The sequence below is a fragment of the Ammodytes marinus genome, assembly GCF_949987685.1.
Source record: "Ammodytes marinus genome assembly, chromosome: 20".
In the NCBI taxonomy this organism is placed as follows: domain Eukaryota; kingdom Metazoa; phylum Chordata; class Actinopteri; order Uranoscopiformes; family Ammodytidae; genus Ammodytes; species Ammodytes marinus.
The window spans coordinates 22,048,956-22,068,145 of record NC_137224.1 but is presented as its reverse complement, the minus strand read 5'-3'; the positions used below and the strand labels follow the sequence as shown (position 1 = coordinate 22,068,145).

The window sequence follows — 19,190 nt, the reverse complement described above, 5'->3', positions numbered from 1 at the left end:
TGCCTGAAAAGGAGTAGCAAGAAGTATAAACTTATTTAATCCTACCCCTTTTCCACAGCTCAATAACTTATATTTGTTATATTAGCTTCCTGCTTCCATCAACCTTGCCACATTAAAAGTCACTTAAATCCCCTTTCTTCCCCATTCGGTTTTAACTTCAGCATGTTGTCTTGACCTAGCCTGGCACCGCCCGCCTACCTACTTCCGCTCAATTTTCATTTCCCTTCAGTAGGCTAGTCAGTCTGGGGCTGAAGTGTATTCATGGGTTCCTGCTTGAACAGATTTTTGTGCGGTCCAATCAGCGAACAGAGCGAGTGGCTGAGAACAATGGCGTCGAAGTCACGCAGAGCCGGCCCAAGCCTTCATGGGGCCCTAAGCGGAATTTGATTTGGGGGACCCTCTCCAATCGTAGTGCTGCCCAAATGTATTGCCCGTTGTTAAATGTTATCCACACACACAGTGTTCTCTGTCAGTGCATCCAATGTTCAGCTGGGTGAAAATATATGAAAGCCGAGATCCCGCCCCCCTAGGGGGGTCCGAGGGTATGCCCCCCCCGGGAGATTTTTTTTAAAGTTTTTAAAGTGAAATGCATGAATCTGGTGCACTTTGAGAGAAACTTTAAGAGGCTAAATCTGTGAAATTTTGTGTGAACAAATAGTTTGGAGACACCGGGTCGGATGAATTAGAGGCTATTAAAGAAAGGCACTCTGAAGGACCAGCTGACGGCCAAGCGAAAATATTTTTGCGGATGCACTATATCATTTACATGAAAACAGCAAACGCAGGCATGAAACGGCAAGTTTTTGAGATCAACTCGCAGGGAGGATTTTTTGGAAAACACAACGGTTTTGGTTTCTTGTAAACACCAAAACCATTTTCCCTGGTAACGCTGATGTCATGGCTCCACTTCACACATGCGTAGTCTAACATTTGCTGTCAAAATAGTAGTAATACCCACACGTGAGTTATAAAGTTAGAAGATGTCTCATGTGTTGATAGACTGGGTGTGTGCGGCCACCGGTCGCCATGTATATAAATAAATAAATAACCCAGCTCCATCTACTACTATAGCCAGTTCATTCACGGTAATCTCAGCATCCATTGCACTTTCCTCACTATCTTTCTTTATATACACATCTTTATTTTCCTTTAGGATTTATTTTTAACTTTGTTTGTGTTTATCGTCTAAGTGATCACCACTATGCACACTAGCAAATGCCTTTCCTAACAAGTCTGCTTTTTCTTTATCTGTAATTGCCAGTATTTCACCGTCCTCCAACACAGATATTTTAGTAGCCTAAATACTTTTTTACCACTAATTTTTTTCAACATTTTCCAAACATCTCCTATTTTAACTTCCCTCCCTATAGTAGAACAGTAGCCCCTCCAAGCGCTCCTTTTACTATTTTTGATCACTTTACGTGCTATAGCCTTTTTCCTCTGATAATTGATTATATTCACTTGATTTAGATTATTACGTAATATTCTCAGTGCACTATTCTGTTCTTTAATTGCTTCTGTGCATTTGTCATTCCACCATGGAACACTTTTTCCGCTTTCCCCCCACCAACTTAACTGGTATGCTACTTACTGCTGCATTCATTATTACACTTTTGATAGTAGTTGTATTTTCCTCGATACTTCCCTCCATTGAAACTGACTGCTTCTTTGGAACATATTTTTTTTACATTTTTCCCAATCAGCTTTTTCAAACCACCATTTTTTGTGACTTGGTCTTTTTTGTAGATCCAGCTCCATATCTAATGTACATATAATTGGGAAATGATCACTTCCAATACTTGTGCTACTTTTAATACTCCAGACGCTGATGGAAAGAGGGCTGGCTTTTAGCACGGTTAAAACTTACGCGGCTGCTGTCTCTCTCATCATGCCACGTGCAAGGCAAGGCAAGTTTATTTGAATAGCACAGTTCAGACACAAGGCCATTCAAAGTGCATTACAGGGGCAAGATTAAAATACATAAAACACATTAGAAAAGCGAATGAATAGAAATAAAACATTTAAAAGCTAATGACTATAAATAAAACATTTAAAAGCTAATGAATAGAAATAAAACAATTATATACAATAACATTGCAGGTTAAAATGGAAACAGAAAAGTCTTCAGATTTGATTTAAATGAGTTGAGAGTTGCAGCAGACCTCAAGTGTTCTGGGAGTTTGTATGAATGTCATCTGAGGTCACAACCAGACAACATATTTTTTTAGATGTTAACTCTTCAGCTGGTCTACCTTTATCCATCACTACCTGCCCAACTGGCTGTAATACACAGTGGAGATGGGTGCCAGTGTTAACTGCTCTAATAATGTGGTGGAATAAGACAGACACATTTTTTATATATAAATATGATTCGACTTTTCTGCAGTCCTATAAATGGTCTTTCCAAACATAACTGTTATGACATTCTGTTTGAGTAATTCAAACCAAGGAGGGCAGATGAGACGTTTGTGGGTTTCAGCAAATATAGGGCTGAGGGCAGAATGAGAGGGCAGATGAGGTAAGAAACGGAACAATATACTGTAAATGTATATCAGCAAATCAGAAGAAAACAGACTAAATGTGACTGCATGTGGGACAAAGGAGGGCAAAGGGAGGCATCCGGGTGGTAGGATGGCCTACACAAGGAAAAAGATTATGGATCAGAACCACACATGGATCAGTGGATGCTTACTGCTGATAAAGCCAAAAGAGCAAGAGGAATAAGTAGGAGGGTTTTAAATCTGTCTTCTATCTGTAAATAATTTAGATTTTGTGAACAAATCTTTCAAGGACTCCGATAGGACAATACACGACCTCTTTTCTGATTGGCCGAGCACAGTTAGGTTCTCCCCAGCCAATCAACGTCCAGCAGGGTGGATATATAAACTCGGGTAGTCCTTTCCGTTAACATATTTTCTTCGGTTTTTCGTTGAAACTACAACTCTTAAAAATGTCTGGTCGTGGAAAGGGTGCCGGTAAGGTCAGAGCAAAGGCAAAGACCCGCTCCTCTCGTGCCGGGCTCCAGTTCCCCGTGGGTCGTGTCCACAGGCTGCTGAGAAAAGGCAACTATGCTCACCGCGTCGGAGCCGGAGCTCCGGTGTATCTGGCGGCGGTGCTGGAGTACCTGACCGCTGAGATCCTGGAGCTGGCTGGTAACGCTGCCCGCGACAACAAGAAGAGCAGGATCATCCCCCGTCACCTGCAGCTGGCCGTCCGCAACGACGAGGAGCTCAACAAGCTGCTGGGCGGAGTGACCATCGCTCAGGGCGGCGTGCTGCCCAACATCCAGGCGGTGCTGCTGCCCAAGAAGACCGAGAAGGTCTCCAAGAAGTAAACACCAAGGCTGATCCCCCTAAACACAAAGGCTCTTTTAAGAGCCACACACTTCAAACGAAAGATGAAACGCTCCACAATGTAACAATATGTCAGCACATGTTAAGGGCAGGCTATAAACTTACTGAAACAAAGTATCAAATATTCTGCTTCGCTTCATGCAAACTAGTTTTGGAGGGCATGTCATTTATCTTCACATCTGTTTCTGATCAAATCTACTGGGACATTAATGGATTCCAGAAGTCTAGACTGACTACAATATCAATATTTACCCGAAAATAAATATTTTAAATAATACATTTTATAATTGGGGGTTATTTATTACACAAAGGCTCTTTGTAGTTCTTGATGAAGGCTAAATGCACATGTTCACAGCTGTACCAAATATACAAAAGATACAATGATGATGGTCACTACAGTAAAACATTACTATTACTAATTATTGTTATTTGTATGTGTATGGGCTATCAATATTTATTAAATAGTGCATTATTGTGAATTATTAACATTACATGATTATTTGACTCTATCCATGAGAATTGGAGTCCTGGTTCTGCACACATTGGTTTGGCTTGATTTGATGTTTTTTTCATCAAGTAAATTAATTAATAAAAACGGTAAAGCTCCATATTTACAGACTGAAGCTGATTCCAGTAAGAAATCTTCAACCTGTGTAGCACAAGACACAGACATTCATTAGTATCATCAGTTAGACTACAGGATCTTCAAAGGTTCACTATGTTGTCCAGAATGTAAAGCTAGGGGACCAACGTGTCATTTTATGAATACATTCTAAACTAGGTGCTGTTTGATCCATGATACAATTTCAAATAAATCAGATTTTTCTGTCGTTAAATCTCCCATGAGGATTTGAAAGAAAATGTCCTCATGAAATGTCTTCAGCAGCTCTGTGAAGGTTCTAAAGATCACTGTACAGGTCAGTCATGCAACCATTGAATACATTCTAACATATCACTAACATGTCCCATTATTTTAATACTACACATGCCTTAATTCATCAGAAACAGTTCAGTTTAACGAGCCAAAAAACAAACACATTGGTCTTCATCACAAATAACTTAAACTGACCTTAAGAAATGCAGAACATGTCATTAAATCCCCAGATAAAATACATTGCAGAGTTCAACCCTCTGTTTCCTCAGTGGCAGCTAAAGGCCTGATGACAATGATCAACATTTCAATATTAAATAAAGGTGTTTTTAAATCAAAGCACATGAAGGACTTAAAATCCTGCCTGATAAAGTCTGATTAAACTATATAATAATAAGGGGACTCAAAATGAAAAATCAGGGAAAACAGCTGCTGAGTCTGGCTCCTCCCACCGGAGAGTCGCCCCTGTCCTCTCTCACGTCCGCAGAGAAGCTTTAAAGACCGAGTCAGGCAGCTCTCAACTCATTCTTCTCTGTGGAGCTGAAAATCTGTAAAGTCGAAAATGTCTGGACGAGGAAAGGGAGGCAAAGGACTCGGGAAAGGAGGCGCCAAGCGTCACCGTAAAGTTCTCCGTGATAACATCCAGGGAATCACCAAACCCGCCATCCGCCGTCTGGCTCGCCGTGGCGGAGTGAAGCGAATCTCCGGTCTGATCTACGAGGAGACCCGCGGTGTGCTCAAGGTGTTCCTGGAGAACGTCATCCGTGACGCAGTCACCTACACCGAGCACGCCAAGAGGAAGACCGTCACCGCCATGGACGTGGTGTACGCTCTGAAGAGGCAGGGCCGCACACTGTACGGCTTCGGAGGTTAAACAGGACCGATCATAACAACAACCCAACGGCTCTTTTAAGAGCCACACACTACGTTTAAAGAGAACTATTCCGAGAAACAATATAATCCTAGATAAAATGTTATATCGGGATCCAAGATTTCAAAATGCTTATGCATTAGGCTGCCACTAGTAGGCCTAAACATACTCATTTGTGTGTGCAATAAACGGCCTACAATTAACAATTCTATATTGTGCTAAACCAAACTGCATAAAAAATGGGCAATATAAACATTATTTAGAATATTTTCTTTTGAATGTGGCGATTTCTGCTTTCAACATCTCTGCAATACAAGTTAATTCAATACAAAAACAAATTCTAGATTGTGCTAAACCAAACTATATAAAATGGGCAATATAAACATTTACAATATTGAGTGTAGACTGTCTGCTCTAAATATACTCTGTACCCTACACATGGTCCATAACGTTTAGTATAGGCCACTCTAGAAAGATGTATCTAATGGAAATATTCTTGGTTAAATAAAGTCTGTGAAAAACATTGGAATAACTATATTGTAACATGGATTCATTGCACTATCACTTCGTGTCAGAGAAGTGAAACATTTTCTAAGGTTTATTCTCATAACTGAATAAACAAACTTTTCTCACAGGAAAATGTGATCCCTGCAACACTGTTTGCAGTTAGAAAGCTTCCTGAGAAGTCACTGTTTTCACAGTTGGTTTACAAACATGGTTCCAGGTTCCTCAAAATAATTTATTTTAGATGTTTGATATAATTATTCAACACAATAAACTAACAGGCTCTGCAAATGTAAACACATCCCCTCCTCTGAAACTGCAGAGTGCACCTTTAAAGTGATACATATTTGACTCATTCCACGTGTCTTTCAACGAGCCTCCTTTTCACACAACCAATTCAAATATATAAATTCATGATAAATCTTCAAAATGTGCTGATAGGGACAAGTACATCGTGTCTGCGCATGCTCGTTCTAGAACACCACAACAGCCAATCCTGTGCGAGGGACGACACATTCTCATTTACATCAGGCAGCATACAAAATCAGCCTCGCAACTATATTACAGCATTCTATTCAGCTGATCCTTCACTGATCCAAACATGCCTGGAGCAGAGACCGTCAAAGCGCCCAAGAAGGGCTCCAAGAAAGCCGTGTCTAAAGCCACCAAGACCGGCAAGAAGAGGCGCAAGTCCAGGAAAGAGAGCTACGCCATCTACGTGTACAAAGTCCTGAAGCAGGTCCACCCTGATACCGGTATCTCCTCCAAGGCGATGGGCATCATGAACTCCTTTGTGAGCGACATCTTCGAGCGTATCGCCGGCGAAGCTTCCCGCCTCGCTCACTACAACAAGCGCTCCACAATCACCTCCCGGGAGATCCAGACCGCCGTCCGCCTCCTGCTGCCCGGTGAGCTGGCCAAGCACGCCGTGTCTGAGGGAACCAAGGCTGTCACCAAGTACACCAGCTCCAAGTAAAACACCCCGACGTTATCCAGAGACACAAAGGCTCTTTTAAGAGCCACCTACATCATCAAAGAGTTACTGCTTTCTCAAAGTTATGATAAGACTATTAAAGTGTACCAGCTGTTATACAACAACACAATCATAACGGTCAACCACTTTTTCTTTTAACACTAAATAATAAAGTCCTGACTAATTAACTTTTGCCCACATTAACTGTCCTTATAGGCCTACAGTAGAATTGAGTGTACAATGGGATTTTGTATGAGAAGGGAATGTCAATTTTAATCTGTCACTAGACACTACACATTGTGATGCACTACAACAAACTGCAGGTCATTTGATTACCTTTTTAAGAATCCTTCTTATACTCCAAAAGGCTACAATGTATTACTGAAATCTATAAGCACACCTTCCTTGTCTTTCAATAACGTCTGTCTAGTATTTTATCTGGTGACATTACCAGTGACAAAGAACAGCTCTAAAACACATGTCCATTTTCACACACAAATAAAAAAAAAGAAATGTGTGTGAAAGGTGTTTTTTTATAGAACAGTTTGCCATAGGATACGCTGCCCTTTAATACAACATATGTATCAATCAATTAGACAGTCATTGTACATATACTTGGTCATAGGCTACATTGTGATATACACTCACCGGCCACTTTATTAGCTACAGCGGTTAATTTTCTTGGTAACACACAACTAATCAGCCAATCACATTTCAGCAACTGGATGCAATGCATGTAGACCTGGACGGGACAATTTATTGAAGTTGAAACCGAGCAACAAAATGGGGAGGAAAGGGGGTTTAAGTGACTTTGAACATGGCAGTGTTGAGGGTGCCAGGAGGGCTGGTATGAGTATTTCAGAAACTGCTGATCTACTGGGATTCTCACTCTAAACCATCTCTAGGGTTTACAGAGAATGGTCCGAAAAAGAAAAAATATCCAGTGAGCGGCATTTGTGTTGATGTAAAATGCCTTGTTGAAGTCAGAGGTCAGTGGAGGATGGGCATAGGCTATAGTTCGAAAACCCCACCGGGTGCCACTCCTGTCAACTAAAAACAGGAAAATGAGGCTACAATTCTCACAGGATCACCAATATTGGACAATAGAAGATTGAAAAATAATGCCTGGTCTGATGAGTCTCGATTTCAGTTGTGACATTCAGATGGCAGGTTCAGAATTTGGTGTCAACAACATGATAGTATGGATCCATCCTGCCGTGCACCATCAACCATGCCATGTTCAAAGTCACCTAAACCCCCTTTTTCCCCCATTCTGATGCTCGGTTTGACTTCTTGACCACGTCTATATGCATTAAATTTAACCCCTAACCCGTACCTTTGTGCTTATCAACGTGTTCTATTTGTCTGTGGCGTTATCATGTGCTTATTATGCCAAGGTGGTTTTTGTACTAATCACACACTTCGCACCCATAAGGAGCGGAGTGTGAGAGAAGCATTTTTTTAACCTGTCTTTCCACGACGTTCTCTTTATCATTCCTACTTTAAGGGGCGCAGCGCACGCTAGACGACTCTTCAGTGTACCCCCCTGTCTCCCATGTTTGGTTACTGTCACTTTATGTCTCTTGGCGGGGTATAACTGTAAACAGATTATCGTTGTTCTGAAACATGTACAATGACAAAATAAATCATCTTGAATCTTAAATTGCTGCCATATGATTGGCTGATTAGCCTTTTGTTTTTATAAGAACGGGTGTATATAAAGTGGCCGGTGAGTGTATAACAAACTGCCACAATGTGTCACAAGTATTGGAATTGTCTACCATGAAGTTTGTCTTCACTTACTCGCTATATAAATCATTTAGCAGATTTGAATGAGCCAAGATGCAACTAGGATACAATGTCATCGGTGTATGAGTGTGTGTATTGGGTGAATGTGGTAAGCAAAATGTAAAGCGCTTTGGGGCTGAGAAAATCGGCTAAAAAGTGCTATATTTTTACCATTTTACTACATTGACAACATGATTTTAAATTAATCATTATTATTTATTTTTAACACACATTTAAATCACAACATAAACTGCCCATTTTTGAATATGCTCACAAATAGCATGATTTTACCATGTTCTAGTGCATGTAAAGGCCCAATTCTATATTTTGCATGCTAGGCAACCCATCAGATCGAAGTGACTGAGTAGCCTTATCGTAAATAGTAAAGTTTAATAAGTCTATATTTATTAATAGTAATCAGCCATTACAACAATATCAACAAATATCATACAGTATTTGAAAAGGCCTAAATAACGTAAAACAATTACAATTATAATTAATACAGAAATCAAAGTGTTTTTTATATTGCATTAACTTCTGGGAGTCGAGCAAATCTACAGACAGAACGCCTCCTACAAACTGGAGCTGATTAAAGAAATGAATTTAGCGCTGTAAATACAAAATAATTTACTGAAATGTGACATCGGATAATTATTATCTTAATGCGTTGTGTTGCCAGTCTCTTCGTGTTAATTCTAACATTCGGTGGAAACACAAAGTATTTCCCAGGCGGATCCATATTGTCAGGAGTCCGTCTGACGGCCCGAGTCACTGGCAGCATCGGTGTGTTTACTTCCACCAGAAACAGCTCTGATTTAAACCCAAAGAGACTCGCCACTACTGCCATTCAACTTTTCTTCGCTAGTCATATGTCCCTGCTAACTGGAAAACCGCTTTAACATAAAATACACATCATTTTAAACCATTTTAGGAGACGAAATGTGAAAGAAAGTCGCTGTGAGTTGCTCGAAGTGACGGTGTAATGGAGAGGTTTGAAGCTTCCTGGAGTTGAATAAACGCCTCCATGGCTTTAGAAATGAGCTCAGTCTGAAGAGAAAAAGATTTTCTCTCTGCTAGAATAACATTCATGGTGTAAAACCTTTCTCTCGTATGAGTTTTATCCCTGAAATGTGGAGGAGAAAACACAAAGTGTCGCCGCATTTGAGCCAGGCAGCAGAGCGGCTGTGTGCTTGACTCTCCACGGTTCTCATGAGCTGTATAAGTCCCGCCTCGTGCGCTCAATTCTTAATAGTTCAGACGAACACAGCAAACAGTAAAGATGGCAGAAGAAGAAGCTCCAGCAGTTGCCCCGGTCAAAGCCCCGGCTAAGGCCGCAAAGAAGAAGGCTGCTGCCAAGCCCAAGAAGGAAGGACCCACCCTCCCGAAGCAGATTATCAGCGCCGTGGCCGCGTCCAAGGAGCGCAAGGGAGTGTCTCTGTCTGCGGTCAAAAAGGCTCTGGCCGCTGAAGGCGTTGATGTGGCCAAGGCCAACAAACGCATCAACATCGCCGTGACCAAGCTGGTGTCCAACGGGATTCTGGCCCAGACTAAAGGGACCGGGGCCTCCGGCTCTTTCAAGCTCGCCAAGAAGGAGCCCAAAGCCGCCAAACCAGTGAAGAAAGTGGTGAAGAAAGCCCCCGTTAAAGCCAAGAAGCCCGCCGTCAAGAAGTCCCCAAAGAAGAAGGCACCAGCCGCAAAGAAAGCAGTAGCAGCCAAGAAGTCTCCGAAGAAGGCAGCGGCCAAGAAAGCCGTCAAGAAGCCCGCAGCGAAGAGTCCCAAGAAGGCTCCCGCTAAAAAGGCTGTGAAGAAGACCCCTGTGAAGAAAGCCCCCGTGAAGAAAACCCCCGTGAAGAAAGCTCCAGTAAAGAAGACTGCAGCTAGGAAGGCGAAGAAGTAAAGCGCTCCTTCATCCAGCATCACTCACCAAAGGCTCTTTTAAGAGCCAACACATCATACTAAAGAGATTTTCCTACACCATGATTTAAACAAAACTAGGCTTTATGTTTGTTGTAGCTTATGCGTGAAATAATGTAACACTTACAATAACATAAACGTGTAGGAACAAAGTAGCAAATGGATGAACTATACTTTGTAGGCTAATTTTCCTAATACATGAAAAAAACATTTACACTGCTATTAGGCCTACTTCACAATTATATATTTATTTAATGTAGGCTAATAAATAAGTGGTACTACTATTTCAATATGGTCACTCTAACAACCCTGTACTGGGATGGTTGCAATGTGTACAATGTATCTAAATAATCAAATCAAATACTAGACATTAAGGAGTAATATGCTTAATATTTCAACTACTCATTTTTTAAATAATGAAAACAACTACTAGGCCTATACTACTACTAGGTCTAATTCAACATTTAAATACAATGGAATATCCAAACAATATAGTGACTCCTAGAAATGATGTTCTATACAGTATTAGGTTTTTAACATGTTAAATTAGGCCTAATATTACAACTGTCCCAGTACCACTTTAATAATATAATAATAATTAGAATAATATATTTTCTTGTAAACTATCTTAGCTTCTAGTTTGGCATATTAGACATTTAGATTTTAAGATGACAATATAGTGATTAAGGATACAGAGATTTGTTATCAGGACACTATCTAAAAATACAACATATGATAAAGTTTTCTGTGAGTTTCGTCTTTGTACATATGAGCATACAGAGTCAATTTCATCGCTCTAGCTTGTTTCTGTTTGGAGAAATGCAGGGTGTTACAAACGTCCCTGGTCTCCCCTATTTACTATATTAATATAGTATAATACTCAATATCTATAGTAGTAAGTTATTATAGGCTATTAGTATAGTTACTCAATTACCCATGTAAGTAGTAACTCTATAGGTAGATCATAGTTAGGCCTTCTCAATAACTAGTCTATATACTGTAGTAGCTCATTAATTTTTCATTTGTTACTCAGTAACAACCTTTACAAATGTGTGTACCTCATTGTAAAGTGTTACCCAATCTAAACCCTTCACTGAGACTCTAAGGAGACTATAAACAGGGCATTTAGATGAGGTGATTTAATGTCAGAAATACTTTCAGGGGGCAATCTGGTTTGGAACACTTCCAATTTAGAATATGTAGAAATGCAATAGGCCTATGTGTAAAGTATAAGCATATTACCAGAACGTTTAGCCTAACAATAACAATCTAACAATAGTAATCAAATAAGTAAATAAGTGTGAACAATACACAACATGTAGCCTACACAATGTAAGTACTGGAAAAACTAGAAAACATGAAGTAGGCTAATACGTCTACAAATAGCTCTATTGATATTGTTACGTAGCCTCTATATAAGTATATTTTGTAAACTATAATATTAACTAAGCCTACTAATTTATAAGGAGATATAAATAGTTTAGCCACAACAAAGAGAAACAACAATATTAAACATGAACTAATGATAGGCCTTACATTTAAAATTAGAAAACAACATGAATACATGAAAACAATATCAAACAGCAACAATAATCTGTTCTACGTCAAACAGTGTCCGCTGTGGAGGAGGGCTTTACTTTGATTCGCCACATCAGTCTAGTTCAGATGTCCACTGTGTGTCCTGTTATACTCCTTACTGTCAGTAGGTGGCAGGATTGAGCCGTGGTGGAGGAGTGGTTAGTTTGAATTTCTTCTGTCCAATAGTTGATCATCTACAGTGCGCGCTTCTCTCTGTCTGGACCAATCAACGCTGAGCTCGCGCCGGCAGTTCCTTTATAAAGCCGCTGTTCACAGGCAGACTCCATTCTTTCTTTCACAAGACTGAGAAACCAAAATGGCCAGAACCAAGCAGACCGCCCGTAAATCCACCGGAGGCAAAGCTCCCAGGAAGCAGCTCGCTACCAAAGCTGCCCGCAAGAGCGCCCCCGCTACCGGCGGAGTGAAGAAGCCCCATCGTTACAGGCCCGGTACCGTGGCTCTGAGAGAGATCCGTCGCTACCAGAAGTCCACCGAGCTACTGATCCGCAAGCTGCCCTTCCAGCGCCTGGTGAGGGAGATCGCTCAGGACTTCAAGACCGACCTGCGCTTCCAGAGCTCCGCCGTCATGGCTCTGCAGGAGGCCAGCGAGGCTTACCTGGTCGGCCTGTTCGAGGACACCAACCTGTGCGCCATCCACGCCAAGAGGGTCACCATTATGCCCAAAGACATCCAGCTGGCACGCCGCATCCGTGGAGAGAGAGCTTAAACTGACCACCTCTACAAACAACAACAACAACAACGGCTCTTTTAAGAGCCACACACACGCAACCATGGAGCAAAATGTCCTCAATTCAGCTTTGCACAGTGTAGCAATAGGCCTGTTAATCTCTAGGTGCATATGGGTCACATTAATTGTTTCTTTTATCATACATCAACGTTATTTTTTTTTACTGGTAAACTATTTAGTGGAAGGATTGTTTATTTTTCGTTTGACTACCCTACACACAATCGTTGTATACTTATATATTTGTAAGGGACCTGAATATTTACCAATTTATTCCATGTGTATTATAAACGTATTCACATGTAGTATTGGCCCAAGTATATAACAACCATTGTAATTGCCTACTCTTCCCTAATGGCTAAATTCGCCTCTGCACACACAAACCTTGTAGCCTAGTCTGGCAAGACACTGGAACCTCGACCACTGCTTTGCTAAATAGTGTGACTCCAATTCTCATTGAGACAGTGGGACTAATAATAATATAATTCATCACAATAATGCACAATTTAATAAATACTGATAGCCCATACAAGGCATTTTAATTTATTACTGTAGTGAACATTGTATATTTGGTACGGCTGTGAACATGTGCACTTAGCCTTCAACAAGAACTACAAAGAGCCTTTGTGTAATAAATAACTCCCAATTATAAAATGTATTATTTAAAATATTTATTTTCGGGTAAATATTGATATTGTAGTCAGTCTAGACTTCTGAAATCCATAAATGTCCCTGTATATGATCAGAAATAGATGTGAAATTAAATGACCTGCCCTCCAAAACTAGTTTGCATGAAGTAAAGCAGAATATTTGATACTTTGTTTCAGTATGTTTATAACCTGCCCTTAACCAGTGCTGACATATTGTTACATTGTGGAGCGTTTCATCTTTAGTTTGAAGTGTGTGGCTCTTAAAAGAGCCTTTGTGTTTAGGTGGATCAGCCTTGGTGTTTACTTCTTGGAGACCTTCTCGGTCTTCTTGGGCAGCAGCACCGCCTGGATGTTGGGCAGCACGCCGCCCTGAGCGATGGTCACTCCGCCCAGCAGCTTGTTGAGCTCCTCGTCGTTGCGGACGGCCAGCTGCAGGTGACGGGGGATGATCCTGCTCTTCTTGTTGTCGCGGGCAGCGTTACCAGCCAGCTCCAGGATCTCAGCGGTCAGGTACTCCAGCACCGCCGCCAGATACACCGGAGCTCCGGCTCCGACGCGGTGAGCATAGTTGCCCTTTCTCAGCAGCCTGTGGACACGACCCACGGGGAACTGAAGCCCGGCACGAGAGGAGCGGGTCTTTGCCTTTGCTCTGACCTTACCGGCACCCTTTCTTTTTTTTTTTTTTTTTTTTTCTCCTTAAGACTCAGTTGCAGTTGTTTTTTTAAACTAGCCGTTTGCTGCCTTCATCATAGTCTTATGTGTTTTTTTTTTCTGTATTCCTTCTGTGGACAAGAAGAATTTAATTATTTAATGAGATTTTTTTAAAAACAGAAGGAATATCATACAAATACTTACTGTTACATTTAACAAATGTTCATTAACAGCAGATGTCGTCAACACTGACAAAGAAAGAAAGAAAAACATTTTAACAAGAATAACACGCCAAGAGAGAAAAAAATAAAAAATAAAAATAAATTAACACACAGACAATGGTTAATCTTAAATACGCAAAATGTCCCAGGGCAGAGGACTTCCAATCTGATGATCGACTGTCCTCCTGCGCCTGAGTTCACTTACAATATTTTTAAAAACTGCTTCACTCGTTATCTCTGTCTGGTTCAATATTAATTTGCATCTAGTTTTCCATATGTGTGTATTTATAATACACATTATCAGCCAGAAGAGCTTTCTTTTGTTATTTGTATAGGTTTCTTGAAAAAGACCATACATTACAGCGTTTACATTGGAATGCGGGTTGAAACCTATAGCAGCCATTCTGCTCCTTATGTCTGAGGAGCGATAGCAGTGGAGCAACAGATGTTCTTGAGTTTCGTCTTCATCACAATTAGAGATAGGACATTTTTTTGTTTTAACGAAACAGCTCCACTTGACTACCGCTCTCACAGGGAGTCTCCATACTGATATTAACCAGACTTTGTCTCTTATGGGTTCTGACAGTACTTTGTCAAAGATGTTTATTTTTATTTTGGGTTTATCATCCTCACTTGTGTCTCTATATTCTACACATCCACCATTAATATAGTTATTTATCGTTTTATATATTTCTTTGGTGGCTGAGCCAGTCCATGCAATTTTCAGTTGTTTATATTTTGTAACATAATCCCCAAAAATAATCTTGAAATATGGGGCTTTGGACCTGGCTCTTCCATATTGTTTGCTCCAATGGCTCCGGTTATTTTGGGTCCAAAAGGCATCTCTGTTCAGTGCATGGGACACATTTTTTATGAATGGAATAATGAGACTTGTTTTAAGATCTGGAGCCCCCAAGCCTCCATTTTCTTTACTTTTCCACATTAAATTTCTTTTTGTGACTTCTCGGTTAGTGCCCCAGATAAGCTTTACACACTGTTTGTTTAAATTCAAGAGAAATTTGGGTGGTGGTGGGAAGACGGTAGACAGAAATAACATCTTTGACAGAATATGCGTTTTAACAATATTGACCCGAGCCTTATAGGTAGTATTTTTATTCTCCCATTTTATTACTTCATTTTTTATTTCAATTTCCTTCTTAGACCAATTTAGAAGACAACTATCTTTTCCGTCGATCCAGACACCAAGCACCTTTATTTCCTCTTTTGTTTGAACATTAATTTGTGTCTGATTTAGCTGTGAACCAATCCAAACCCCTTCTGTCTTATTTTGGTTTAGTTTGGCTCCTGAAGCCTGCTCATATTGCTGGAGGTGGTGGTTCAAGACGTCTAGTTCAGTCTGGTTCCTGATTATGACTGTGATGTCATCAGCGTAGGCCAAAGCAGCCACTCTATGTGAGCCTCCCAGGAGAGCGCCTTTAATACGCATGTCCTGATTAATTCTTTTTATTAGGGGATTTAAAGCTAGAACATATAGAGCTGCACTCAGAGGGCAGCCCTGCTTCACCCCACGCCAAATCTGAAAAGGCTCAGTCAACACACTGTTGACATTTACTTGTACAATAGATTTGTAATATAATAATTGAATCATTTTTATAAATTCAGTGGGGAAGCCGTATGCTTCTAAGACAGCCCACAAATATTCCCAGGATAAAAAATCAAATGCTTTTTTCTGGTCTAAACCCAAAATATAAAAGTCTGTCTCTGAGCTGTAGACAAGTTCTCTGAGACTACAGAGATTGTCCCACATCAGGCGACCCTGGATTGCACATGTCTGCTCTTTTTCTATTATTACATCCAGGACATCATTAAGTCTATTCATGATTACTTTTGCATAGATTTTATAATCTGCATTCATTAAAGTTAGTTGTCTATAATTATCCAAATCATCCTTTTCACCCTTCTTGTATAACAAACACATGACTCCATGGTAAAAGGAGTCCCCCATTTTCCCATTTTTTAAGCCAGCATTAAAGACAGAAGTTAAGAGGTCATAGAGGTCATTACAGCCCAGTTTATAGAATTCAGCCGGAATGCCATCGGGACCGGGAGATTTACTTTGGTTTAATTGGTTGACGGCTGCAATGACCTCATCTCTCCTAAACTCACCCAACAGGTTAGTGAAGATGTCCGGGTCATGTGGAGTGATTATATCTAAAAAAGAGGAAATAACAGAATGATTAATGTTGATTTGGGCAAACATCAGAGAGCAACTCTGTGTAATGACACTACGTTTATCTGATTCATTATGAACCAATGATCCATTGAGATCCTTGATGGAATGAAGGAAATTGTCACTTCTTTTTTTCTGGCTGGAAGAGATGGCATGAATTATATTAGCGTCGACATCACTTCCAGACAGCTTCTGTGTGTGAAACAGAGTTTCATTATTAACATATTCAATTTGTTTCTTTAGTTCATACATCAGGTTGTGCTCCTGCTCGGATCTGTTCTTGTTAGTTTTGAGTTCGATATATCTCCTCATGTTATTATTATAATCAATATTCTTTATTTTATTAAGTTCACGACATTTAAATTTAAAGAAATCTTTCAGCCTGTTTTTAAGAAGCTCCCAAAGTTCAATCTCTGTTCTGCATAACACTCTGAGATCTATAACTTTCTTGATCTCACTTTTTAACTCACTCAATACATCTACATTATTAAGACACTTTGTGTTAAGTTTCCAGAATCCTTTCTTGGGTGAAGCTTCACATATGAAAGAGGCTTTGACTATTAGGTGGTCAGAGTAGTCAGTTAACAGGGTTTGGTAGTAAAAGGGTTGGACCTGTGGAGATACATATATTCGATCAATCCTGGTTTGGGTTTTATTATCAAAACGAGTGTAGCTTATGCTGTTTGGGTGAAGAATTCGAAATGTATCAGACAGAGAAGCATTTTTACATGTTTCTAATAACAATTTCCCTTCACGCGATAAAATAAAAGGGGTAGCAGCAACTCTATCCCTTTCCTCAGTGATAGTGTTAAAGTCCCCACATATTATTATATTAAAACCAACATTTATTATTTCTTTTAATTTCTTAAAGAGCTGCACTTTCTTTGCTCTACATTGTGCAGTGTACACATTAATAATTCGAATTTTTTTACCGTGATAAAAACCATCTATTAGTAGCAGTCTTCCTGGAATAATGTCACGACGGTTGATTATATTTATATTTGGATTTTTAAAAAAGATGCCTACTCCATCTGCTGCATCTTCTCCAATGGATATGACAGAGACACCCTTATGCCATGATTTACTCACATCAACTAAATCATCATTAGTCTTCAAACGTAATTCTTGTAAACATATTATATCAATGTTTGTATCTAATAAATAATTTATTTTTTCTTTTCTAAATTTTAATGACTGTAAACCTCTGCAATTCCATGTCGCTACTTGGAGAGAGCCCATGGAAAGAGAGTTCTACTATGGACTTAATTTTTTGTCTCTCCGCTTCTCCCTGCTGCACGACGCCGAGGAAGCTGGACGCTTTCTCGGCACTGCTGACACGGAGACATTTTCAGGAAGAAACTCTGCGGGAATAGGCTGGGGGAATCCAGATGGAGGCGTCGGCTCCACCTCTCCACCGGAGGAGACAGGCGAGCTGCTGTGATGGTCTCCGGGGATAATGGAGTCGCTGGAAGCCTCGCTCTCACTTGCGCTCTCGTATTGCTCGTTGTCATCTTCTTCCTCTTCTTTATCATCTTCCTCATCTTCTCCGCTGCTGACTGAAAGGGAGGGGGCAGAGTGGCTGGCGTAGCTGCCGCTGCAGCTGCTCTCACACTGCAGCTGTGCGGTCTGAGACCCCGCGTCCCGAGGCTCCTCATCATGGTGATGTTCAGGGCTCAGGCTGTCTGCCAGCGGCGGGACTGGAGGTGGATCTGGAGTCTGCTGGCGGGCAGGGTGTTGAGGCGGCACCTGGAGGTCCAGCTGAGGAGGGGCGGGATCAGGCTGGATGGTGACGACGTCAGACTGGAGGACAGCGGGCTGAGGATCGGGCTGAGTGGGGGCAGATGGAGGCTCGGAGACGGTCTCAATGATTATTTTAGGCTGATTACTACCTCTTCTCTTCACTCTATTAGAGAAGGACATGGGGCAGGAAAAGAACGTATGTCCCTTCTGCCCACACAGGGAGCACTCGCTGTCACTTTTACAATCTCGGGCTTTGTGGCCCAGCTCCCCACATCGCCAACACTTTACTGTAGGACATTCTCTGACCTCATGGTCTACCGCCTGACATATAAAGCATTTCGGGACCTGGCCTGGGTAGAAAATGCGGCCGTTATAAGGGCCCATGGAGATTGTATTTGGAATCTGTACAAGGTGGCCACTGCTGTCTGTGCGCATGCGTACTTTAAATTTTCTTACTCCATACCACATTCCGAATTTGTCTACAGGTTTTGTAGGGGGCTGGAGAATATCGCAGTATCTTGCAAGGTAGATTTCAATGTCTTGATCTGGAATCCGTCCGGTCCAGAATTTCACTACGATATTTTTAACATTAGGCTCAAAAGCAGATTCCAGACTCCACTGATTCCACTTTGGGTCATTTTTCTGCGACGCTATTTCAATGAACCGCCGGAGGGGAGCCTCCTGACAAAAACACAACTCAAAATCTTTCTTATTGGGTAATGCAATGAAAGAATAAATGTCCTGAGCGGTTATCCAGGAGGAATGCAACAAAAGTTGCTCAGCAACTTGTTCTCTTGAAGGAGCTTCACCATCCCCAACAAACTTAAGCCTTACCCACAGTTGGCCAAATTTACTGGCATAAGGAAGCGATCTTAGAGGGGCCGGTTGGAGAGTGGCCATGATATCGGGAAAGGTAGGGGAAGGGGAAGGAAACACGGCTAGTATAGCGACCTTCACATCATCCCGGCACCCTTTCCACGTCCAGACATTTTATGACGATTGGAGTATTTTTCTGAAAACTAACGAGAGAAGAGGATAGCCTGAGAAAAGCGCTCCAGTGAGTATATATGCTCACGGACTGCTCGCTGATTGGCTGGATAGCACGTTAGGGAAGTTGGCCAATCAGAAGAGAGCTCCTGA

The 19,190-nt window shown here is 41.1% G+C and overlaps 6 protein-coding genes across 6 annotated transcripts; 5 read left to right on the top strand and 1 right to left on the bottom strand.

The window, feature by feature from the left end:
* Nucleotides 1–2,950: 2,950 nt before the first annotated feature.
* On the top strand, nt 2,951–3,334 carry LOC307267219 (histone H2A-like; the record flags this gene model as incomplete). Its single annotated transcript, XM_080049481.1, has 1 exon — nt 2,951–3,334. One exon carries the CDS (start codon nt 2,951–2,953, stop codon nt 3,332–3,334), a length of 384 nt encoding a protein of 127 aa, XP_079905607.1.
* Nucleotides 3,335–4,786: 1,452 nt separating this feature from the next.
* On the top strand, nt 4,787–5,098 carry LOC307267130 (histone H4; the record flags this gene model as incomplete). The annotated part of the gene is made up of 1 exon (XM_080049365.1): nt 4,787–5,098. The coding sequence occupies one exon, from the start codon at nt 4,787–4,789 to the stop codon at nt 5,096–5,098; it is 312 nt and encodes a 103-aa protein (XP_079905491.1).
* A 1,102-nt stretch (nt 5,099–6,200) lies between these two features.
* On the top strand, nt 6,201–6,575 carry LOC307266869 (histone H2B-like; the record flags this gene model as incomplete). Its single annotated transcript, XM_080048981.1, has 1 exon — nt 6,201–6,575. The coding sequence occupies one exon, from the start codon at nt 6,201–6,203 to the stop codon at nt 6,573–6,575; it is 375 nt and encodes a 124-aa protein (XP_079905107.1).
* Nucleotides 6,576–9,639: 3,064 nt separating this feature from the next.
* On the top strand, nt 9,640–10,257 carry LOC307266864 (histone H1-like; the record flags this gene model as incomplete). The annotated part of the gene is made up of 1 exon (XM_080048976.1): nt 9,640–10,257. The coding sequence occupies one exon, from the start codon at nt 9,640–9,642 to the stop codon at nt 10,255–10,257; it is 618 nt and encodes a 205-aa protein (XP_079905102.1).
* Nucleotides 10,258–12,168: 1,911 nt separating this feature from the next.
* Nucleotides 12,169–12,579, top strand: LOC307266866 (histone H3.2; the record flags this gene model as incomplete). The annotated part of the gene is made up of 1 exon (XM_080048978.1): nt 12,169–12,579. One exon carries the CDS (start codon nt 12,169–12,171, stop codon nt 12,577–12,579), a length of 411 nt encoding a protein of 136 aa, XP_079905104.1.
* Nucleotides 12,580–13,547: 968 nt separating this feature from the next.
* LOC307266890 (histone H2A, embryonic-like) lies at nt 13,548–15,566 on the bottom strand (the record flags this gene model as incomplete). The annotated part of the gene is made up of 2 exons (XM_080049008.1): nt 13,548–13,913; nt 15,393–15,566. 2 exons carry the CDS (start codon nt 15,564–15,566, stop codon nt 13,548–13,550), a joined length of 540 nt encoding a protein of 179 aa, XP_079905134.1.
* Between the last annotated feature and the right edge of the window lie 3,624 nt (nt 15,567–19,190).